Source organism: Cryptomeria japonica, chromosome 1 (genome assembly GCF_030272615.1).
Source record: "Cryptomeria japonica chromosome 1, Sugi_1.0, whole genome shotgun sequence".
NCBI lineage: Eukaryota > Viridiplantae > Streptophyta > Pinopsida > Cupressales > Cupressaceae > Cryptomeria > Cryptomeria japonica.
The window spans coordinates 129,329,222-129,339,082 of record NC_081405.1 but is presented as its reverse complement, the minus strand read 5'-3'; the positions used below and the strand labels follow the sequence as shown (position 1 = coordinate 129,339,082).

At 35.2% G+C, this 9,861-nt stretch overlaps 1 protein-coding gene across 1 annotated transcript; it reads right to left on the bottom strand.

Moving 5' to 3' along the window:
* Positions 1-1,211: 1,211 nt before the first annotated feature.
* LOC131028271 (potassium channel KAT3-like) lies at positions 1,212-9,639 on the bottom strand. Its single transcript, XM_059208665.1, has 14 exons — positions 9,499-9,639; positions 8,729-9,405; positions 8,524-8,600; positions 4,765-4,930; positions 4,424-4,642; positions 4,172-4,336; positions 4,017-4,074; positions 3,317-3,634; positions 2,991-3,230; positions 2,789-2,887; positions 2,619-2,651; positions 2,255-2,440; positions 1,411-1,732; positions 1,212-1,318 (listed from the first exon to the last, which is right to left on the bottom strand). Exons 1-14 carry the CDS (start codon positions 9,637-9,639, stop codon positions 1,212-1,214), a joined length of 2,808 nt encoding a protein of 935 aa, XP_059064648.1.
* Between the last annotated feature and the right edge of the window lie 222 nt (positions 9,640-9,861).

The following is a 9,861-nucleotide window of genomic DNA, read 5'->3' as shown; positions in this document are numbered from 1 at the left end:
CTCTCTAGGCTATTGGCCTTCCTGCAAGTGCAAGTGCAGGCCCCTTAATTGTAATTCACATACTTACTGCAAAAGTATTATCTGACTGTGGGTAGGCTTCCCACCATGGTTTTTCCCTTTACCGGGTTTTCCACGTATAAATCTTGGTGTCACGTGGAAGGTATTTATTCTCTGATTATTCTTTATGCTTGATTGGTTTAACTGCTATTCCGATATTTGGTTTAAGCATTCCGATATTAATTTTTGGGTTTCCGTATTAAATTTTTAATTGATAAATGTTCTGGTAATCCGAGACAACTGATTCAGGCCCCCCTCTTAGTTGTCTTTCGATTATTTGAACTGTCTAACATTATGATGATCTCCAAATGAGTTTGTGTAAACTTCACAAACTTTTTTTAGTGACTTCGTAAACTTGTCTAAAAGAGGATAATTTCATATTTTTTTATTGGAAAATAATTTTTTATTAAAAATGGCCACATTTCATATAACAACCACATAAATCCCTTATTATTGTTACTTTTCTCTAGTAGCCCCATTGAAACTCGACTAAACTATAACTTACTAGATACAACAATGTTAATTTAATATCTTCCAAATGGGAAGAAATTTTTCCCTAAAAACTTGTCGCATTGTGTTCAATGGAATCTTAAATGTCCATATAAAATGAGTTTGTTCTAGTTTAAATAGATCTTCCTAAGTAATTGTTTCAGCCAATACAGATTAAATTGTGCAACTACCTGTTGGATTTTTACTGAAGAGAGACGATTTTCCTAGAAACATTTAAAAATACTACACAAATTCTTCTAAGTTTAATACAATAAATTCACACAAATTTGATCAATATAAAAGTTTAAAATTTGTTGAATTAAAAAATAAACAAGCATTATGAATATTCAAATTAATTTGTTATCATATCTCATTAAAGAGTTAAACACCTCTTAATACTTTGTAAATATCCTACTTATTTATGAAATATTAAATAGGTGTTAGAACAAGATTGAAGTGTGCCAACAATGTACATTTAAGATTGAAGTGTGCCAACAATGTACATTTATTCACAGTACCATAAAAACTATTAAGTGATCTTCAAATAAAAAAGTCAGTTATACAGCTATTAGGTCATCTTCGTCTCTACCAGTGAAAGTCCACAAGAAAGATCATCCTCTACATATAAAGTAGAAAGTCATATATACAAGGGAGCTGTCACGTATTTAGCACACAAATAGAAGATCGTTATCTCTGACCACATCTAAATCATCGATCTCCGATCCATCCATGTCCATGACATGACTCCTATTCGCCTTCCCAAATTTTTCCTCTGCATATGGCAAAACCATTGAACAGTGATAATTGTTTCCAAACAGAGAGTGACAAAATCAGTGATATGAAAAAAGAATTTATATTATATACCTGCTATGTTGATAAGCTCCTCCACTGTATTAGGTAACAGAATTAATTTTCCAATCTTCTCTGGACTATACTGTAACTTGCAAGGTTCATGCTCATACTCCTTTGGATGATAGCAATGTATTGTCACTCGTCTCTGTATGGGGAATTTTTGCTCTTTCCTTTCACCCTGAGTTAAGTAAGTTCGATTATGATGAGAGAAAACTGCATCAAAATAATTTTTACTCTCTGTTTTCTCTTCATGATCTGTATTCTCGTCCAGAAATGGCAAGTGTACTATGGATGTTAACTCTTCCATCATTGACTGGTTGAGTCCTTTCAGATGCTGCAAATATTGCATGTAGCAAGAAGTAATTAGGCTAGATGATACACAAGTTAATGTGGTACTATCATTTTCTTCTAGGATCAACTCCTTGTATTGTGAAGATTTTCATGGACCAGCTCATTGATTAGCTAATTTCTGATTCTGATGTAGCTTATTATCAAACATCCTTAAAAGTAGACTGACTCTGGTACCATGTTAAACTTTTCATAAATCAGCTAGAACTTGAATCTAAGATCTTCCTTTTCCTATTAGAGTGTTTTATCACTGAACTAGTGATCTTTATAACCCAGCGATCTATCACTGCACTACTGGTTTTTATAAGACCAACCCAGTTTTAGTTCCGATTTGAGTTATTACCAAAGAAAATGGATGAAATGGATTAGGCTGAGACTTTTGGGAAGTTTTGAATCTTTATACTAGACCTATTGTAAGGGAAAGGCTCAAAACTACTGTTCTAATAGAATAGTGGGGTTAAAAACATTTGCAATCTAATTTATTTAGAATATTTTCATGGTTCCATACCTGCAGGAAGTTTTCCTCCATAATCTTTCCATCCTCAAAATATGTCTGCACAATTTGAATAAAATCATGGCGACTCAACCGAAGGAGCTGACAAAGTATCTTACTTCTTACGCCGAAAGGCTGTGGGATATTTAACATAAATCCAATCTCTCCAATCAAATTTGGGGTGTCTTGTTTTGCTATAAGCTGAAAAAATGAAACCAGAGTATTTGAAACTAATAATTGAATCTTAAAAACAGTATGAAGACAGAGCTTAAGCAGGTGGCTTATTTGTTGTTATTTGGGACCAAATAACAAACTTTCTGCCATTTTAAGGTGGACATTCTTCCTTTATATTCTCTCACGCAAATAGAAGTACACTCGCCTTTTCACTTCCATTGACATTTGTGTATATCTCCTGTTAATAAAATTTGCATGAACATTGAAGAATTAAGTTGAAATTAGTACAAATGTTAAAAGCGCGGGAGATGGATTGAGAACTAAAACAATTCAGAAACTGGTGAAATTTCACAGTGAATGTGAAATGTATCTTACCACTATCCCTGAAACCAAAATATAAAAATCAGTGGGATTCTCATTCTTTAAAATGATGTCCACTTTTGGGGGAAAGTACTCTGCTTTCATCTCTGCAACCTTCATAGAATGTTAACCCGAACTACATTAGCATTGAGTGATTTCTTATATTGCCTTGAGCTTGATAGACTCAAGATAGGATGTGTTATATATATAAACTTACGAATTGCAGCAGTATATCACGAGGAATTCCATTAAAAAGATAAACATTTTCAACTGTTGTTAAAAAGAGATGATGGGCAATGGTAGAGCGAAGTGTTTTAGGAAAATCTGCCAAAGCTTCTTCGTGCTGTAGTTCTCTTGTTTTAAATCTTAGTCTGAAGTTCGCCATCATTTGATCCTTCAACCATTCTGGTAAACGGTGTTTGGCCATAAATTTTGAAGCTTGGTGAATTGTATCCCTCTGCCAAATAACGTTCATCCATTCACAATATGCTCCTAAAAGTCTACTGAATAAAAACTTGAAAAAGAAAAAAAAAAATTACTTACAAACATAAGGGTTCTGGGTGCAGTTTGTACAACAAGGGTAGTTATGTTTCCTATCAAATAGGCGCTGAGACTCAGATTGAAGAGCATGTAAAACATTGTAAACACTTTCTCCTGCATGGTCACCGCATGTAGATCTCCATACCCAACAGTGGTTAGAGTGGTGACAGACCAGTATATGGTAGCCACGTATCCCACAGATATATTTCTATTAGCTTTAGCATAACCAACCCATGTGTGTTCATTTATTCTTTTACCCGAGTAATTCACTGCAAGAGAATAATAGAAGCAGGAAAAAATGTGGACAGAAAATAGTGTTACCTGCAACATTTAATCCAACAACTATGTTAAGGGTTTTTACAACATTTGAGCTTCTTAATTTTGCTTGAAGAGTTTCATATGCATATCAAGTTGCTAATAAGATTGCTATTTTTGATATTAGATCATTGAGTGTGATCAGAAATGTCCTATAAAAAATTTAGAATATCTCTTTTTTATATTAGATTATTGAGTGTAATTCAAAAACATCAAATGACTATTAAAATTGTTTTCTAATATCAAATCATTAAATATGATTTCAAAATATTGAATAAAAAAATATACACAATAAATTTAAGAAACAATCTTAATTATGCTACATGAACTGTAAAAACTAATGTTAACTAAATATAAAATTTGTAAGAAAATAGAATGAAACGCTTACGCAGATCAGTTTTACAGATCTAGTCCAGAAATAACTGAACCGTATGTCTTTCTCAAGCCTGCAAGTAAATCAGTAGAGGGCTCATGCTCAATAGAAAGCCAATATTAAGTGTAGAAAAAGCACCGTTTTAAAAGGAGAAGCTGAACAAAATTTACCTGGTAAACAAATCGCTAACTCTTCTCAACCGCCATAGCCGCAACATATTGAGGAGAAGAAATATTTTATGGCTTAAACTGTGTCTATTACCAGTAAAAATTATATAAATAAGCTGAAATGGAGTTGTTGAAGCCAAATCCAATATAAAACATCTCGAAATATACCTGTTAAGAGAAACCAAATTATCTGATTAGTTTCAATTTCATCCATTAATGATTTAGAGTGGATACAAGTAAGTAAATTGGTTCTACCGAATAGCTATCTTCTTTACATCGTCCACAAGCAAGTAGGTTGTTTTGTCAAGGTATGGCACAAAGAATGTTAAGACCATGTCCACTGCAAAGAAGACATTGACAATATTATCCACCACAAACAATGGAATAAATTCATTCACTTTGGTAAATGCAAACTCATATGGTGAAATCCACGCAGTATACACCACCAATACAATCAGCCAGTTTCGCCACCATCTGCACAGATCAATAGCTACAATTTCTCAACAATGACTTTCTTAGTGCAAGAACATAGGTATGTCTCCATCAAAGATTTAGAAAGATATTCTTATTCTTATTCTAAGAAACAAATTATTCACCTGTAATGCTTGTTATGATGATGAACGATCCATTTCCTTTGAAGATGAGGATTATTACTGTCATGAGCTAAGCTTCCCAAGGCTGGTAGAAAGCCGCTTGAAATTGAATCAAAGAAATCTCCTGAACGTCTTCTGCCTGCCATTATCTTTCCAGGACTTGTAGTCGCTGCAAATGATTGATAAAATATTTGATTATGGTCGATTGGACTCACCAATTTTATCGTTAGCAATTGATCATTAGGCCGATTTATTCCGATTTTTCATTGGATGAGCTCTTGTTCTTGGATGTTTTCCACCCAAGCATTGGGTTACTCGTCAAATATTGAAGATGTCACCACATTGTGAATGCCATTCAAATTATATTATTCTTAATGCTATGAGATTTCTATAATTATATTGTAATCTTTTTTTTTTGATTAAAAAAAGGGAATAAGATCTTAAATACATCCATCTTTATATATATATTTTTAGATTTTTTTTAATAATTTGATATATTTTTTTATTTCTAAAAATACATATCTATATATATTGACAAATAAATCTTAATTATTTTTAGATTTAATTAAATAATTATATATGTTATTTTTTTAAATTTGTTTTAAGAGGTATTAGGTTTAATCATCTTTAAATTTGTTGCAATAATCTTATATATTATTTTATTTTTTCATAGAAATATTCATCTTTGTAGCATACATAAAAAGGTGAAATCAAAATGACAAGAATACCAAACAAAAAATTATAGTTTTTTTATTTTTTTAGGAATATAGTTGTTTTATGTTTTTGATTAAAATAAGTGGAGGAATGGTCCACAACCCATTATAGATCATAAATGAAAAACATTAAAAAGGCTAATATAAAGATAACAAAACCAAGTTACGCAAGAGGTAACCAAAGTAGGAATGTGCAAATAAAATAGTCAAACGAACCCTCACAACTTGTTATCTAACTGAACTGACAAACAACAAAGCTATAACAAACTCAAATGGTCCATATAGTAGGACAAACCAAAAAAAATAAATCTCATTAAAAATATGAGTTGGGACCCAACAATGGGCCCAATGGGACAATTTGTGTAATTAGAATAATAAGAGATTGACTCTTTTACTTACACTGAGAAATAGTCCAAAAAGAAACATCTTTGCTAGGAGAACTTAGCGGAGCAGGGTAGGAGGGGCCATAAGAGGCAGTAGAAGAATCACCCATATGGGCCACCAAGTTTAGAGAGGGAACCCTACAATTTGAGGATAGAGAGTTAGGAACCATGGACGAGATGAGGGAAGAGCTCAAGAGACCCACAAAAGGAGCCATATGAAGAGCGACAAGAGTAGGAATAGGGGCTCAAGTCATTGAAACAAACAACCTAGCATGAGAAGGTGCTAATTTTGTCAAAGACCCAAACCCAACATTTGATGTAGGAGGAAAAATAGTGAGATAGTAGCAGTTAACATCCTTCCATTAGGTGGAAGTAGAATGCTAACATGAACCATAGGGACAAGAAGAAGCCAAATGGCCCACAACAAAATAGTGTATGCACTAGAAAGGGATTCCTTCATAGTCCAAAGTCTATCACCAAGGTAACTCATTCAGCTTTAGGGAAATATCAACAAGAAGAAACTTTGATCTAGGTCCATATCCACCAAAGTTTGAACATAGTAAGTATGGGAGAAATAACTAGTATTAGGGTCCACCTTGAGAAATAGACCCAACCTATTACCAATAGCTTTGTAATTAGAGTTGCATCAGAAATGGAGAGGGAGGTAAGGAAACCTTACCCAGATAGGGGAAAGAGGAGTAGGTTCAACTAGGAGGTTGAAAAAGGGCTACTAGGGATAAAGAAATAGAGTATCAGACCCCCATTCCAGTCACCCAAGGTTAGAATAACATCATGATCCTCCATCTAATTGAAATAACAACAAAGAAACAACAAGAATATTGGTAAATCTCAATCTTACTTGAGACCACCAATTTCTAGTGTTTTGAACTCTAGGAATGTTGCTCAAGAAGCAAGGGCCACAAGATATTGAATCTACAAAATAATCCATTCCTTTCAAAGTAAGAGATGTTTTCTAGTGCTTCCTACCCAAGTACAACCTCTGAAACAATGGAGGCACAAGGGAGACACTTCTTAGCCATAACATGAGAGCCCTTTGAAGGTTTGTGTAGTAAATTAGCAAAGGATTTTTTAAATGGAGAACTCATTATGACCTTAGGTATTGTAAAATCACTAGAAACAATAGGTAAAGTGTTTGTTGAGAGAGAAACAAAGCCCGTATTGTAGATGTCAACCACTAAGTTGCAAGATGGAGAGCTGTTAACACCTATAGTAATGGGTAGGAGGCAAGAATTTTGAATTGAAGAGTGAGAGCCCATTGTGAGAGATTTTAACTTACTCAAACATTGTTTTATGTTATTTTAATGTAGACATAATTTATTTACTTCACATTTGAAAGTTTCAATGGTTTAAATCTATATTATAATAGTGTTATTTTATTTACTACTTGTTTTATTTTTGTTGGAGTTGGAATTTTTATATTAAAATATAAATATCATCTATTGATAGTTTTTATTTTAACTATTATGTCATTTTCAATGTAGGTTACACATCTCAACATAATATTTATTTAAAAAAAAATTGATGCTAAAAAATATTTTGGACAAACTATCAAAATAAATGTGAAAATTAGTTAAATTACATATATGTGGTAGATGGTTCTAGGTGATTTGTTAATATTTTAAAAAAAACATTATAATGAACTAGATGAATATTTTGGGATTTGATTTCTTTGATCTCTCTCACTATGGTTGTTAGAATAAGCATGTGATGCCAAGGGTGTGTGCAAAAATAAATAAAAAATAATATATTAATGTCAAAATATAATAAACAACACATAAACACTTCATAATGTAAACCCAAAGAAATAGTTTATTGATGAAAACACTATAGCCTAATAATTCTCACTATTATTAGGTCGATGTGGCTATAATAAAAATTAACAAACTTGAGGTTGTGGTTGAGGTAGGAGCTAGGGTAGATAAATGGGCTATGGAGGAAAAGGATGAACATGTATGGTATGCCACTAGTAATATGGTTGGTAAATTGAAGAAATGGAACAAAGTTGAGGGGATGCTGAATGACCTTAGTGAAAAGATGTCTTAGAGGAATGAAAGCAAGGTAGTGATGGAGCTGAAGGAATTCCAGGAGATTTTGAAGTGAAAAATTTAGGATATGTCCAAGTTGAGCTAGGAGATGACCCTAAAGAATTTGGATTCCATCAAGGAGGAAATTAATCATAGGAAAGAAAAGCGTAAGAGACATGCATTGTCTCCCTCTACTACAATGGAGCCCCCTATACCTATGGTTAAAGATACTCTAGATTCTAGTACTTTGACCTTTGTTTTTGATCAAGGGTAAACAGGTTTTTGGGGGACCAAAAACCTTGTAAACAAGTTTTGAGGGGACTCAAAACCCCACAGGTTTTGAAGGGACCCGAAACCCTAAGATTTTACCAGGATCTGGAACCCACATAAAAATGTTGCTAAAAGATAAAAATATTAGTGAACCAGCAACCAAGCCACAAATAGGACACAAAGCATCCCTAACATAAAGAAAAGGGTTTTACAAGGCTCCCTAAACCTACAAAATATTGGGGTTTTGAAAGGCTCCCTTAATCTTCATTGAGGGTTTTAGATTGGCTCCCAAAACTAGAAAACAAGGGTTTTCCTAGGCTCCCATAACCAATAACATAGTCATCAGCTTACCAATAGTACAACTAACCCTTAACCAAAAACCAACATTGGCCAGGCTGGGCCCTTTAAAATTGCTAGCATCCAGCAGCCTGTGGAATAGACAAGACTCCCACAACCAAGACACAAGAGAGAAATTTGAAATCACGTATGGGGGTTTTGAAAGGCTCCCCTAACCTTCATGGCATACACATGGAGGGTTTTGAAGGTTTCCTCAAACCCCAGAAGAAACTGAAAAGCATGGTTAAAAAAAACTAAGCCCTGACCATGAAAGAAATGGTAGGTGGCCTCAACTAGCAACTCGAGCAACATCCTCACCCAAAAGACCTTCTCCCACCATCTCCCCACCTCGATAGGGAAGAGGTCCACCTCAATAGGAATAGAAAGAAGGCAAAACTTCAGCCTCGAAGACACTCTCATAGCAAGCAGAAACTCGACTGCTGCCAACCACCAAATCTCCACCTCTATGGGAGAAAGGGCCACTTCAGATAGGCTGGAAAGAGAGTAGATCAAAAACACCCATAAAATAGTCATGGACCAGCAAAGAAAAATCTCCTCCACCATAGAAGGAGGGCAAACTAGAATAGGGAAAAATTTGACCAACCCAGTCTCAAGATTGAGAGGAAGATCCCTCAGAAACACAAAGACTCCCTCACAAGAAATGGTATAGGGCCCGGACAAACCATTCACATCCAAATAGATCCTCTCCATCTTCAATAGAGAGCAAACTCTAGCCAAGGTAGAGCCAAGAGAATAAGGGGAATGAGTAGAGGACAACCTCTCCAAAATAGCCATACTTTGCCAAGACCACACAGAGCCCTTCTTCTTGAGATCCACAAAAACAACAAGGGACAGGGGAACCTCCCACATGGGTCTGAGAAAGCGACGCAGAACAGTCTGCAATCCATCACAGGGCACCAAGGGAAAACCTGCACCATCAAAAAGATAAGACCAGGCGAAAAGGGGGGGGGGGGGGGGGGGAAGCTTCACCAATCCCTGAGAGGGACCCATAGCCTGGCTAGACATAGGGCATCGCAACCAAAACACCATCACGCGAGATCGAAGGCACCCAACAAGGTTCATCTCCAGAGAGCATTGAACAATAGACATTGGGAAGCATGGCAATCTCATCGCACAGAACATGAACAGGGGTGGGGTAGACACATTTCCCTCTTTAGTGCCATCAAACCACACATTTCCCGAACCAAATAAGCCTGCAGAGAGTCCAGAGAAACTAGTCTGGGCTAAAGAATAGAGGCTCCCCCCATCACCATCTGCCTTGTCATCTTCATCTCCATCACCTGAATCCTCAGGCGTTGAAGCCCTAGCTCACCTCGCTCCTCCTTTCTCACT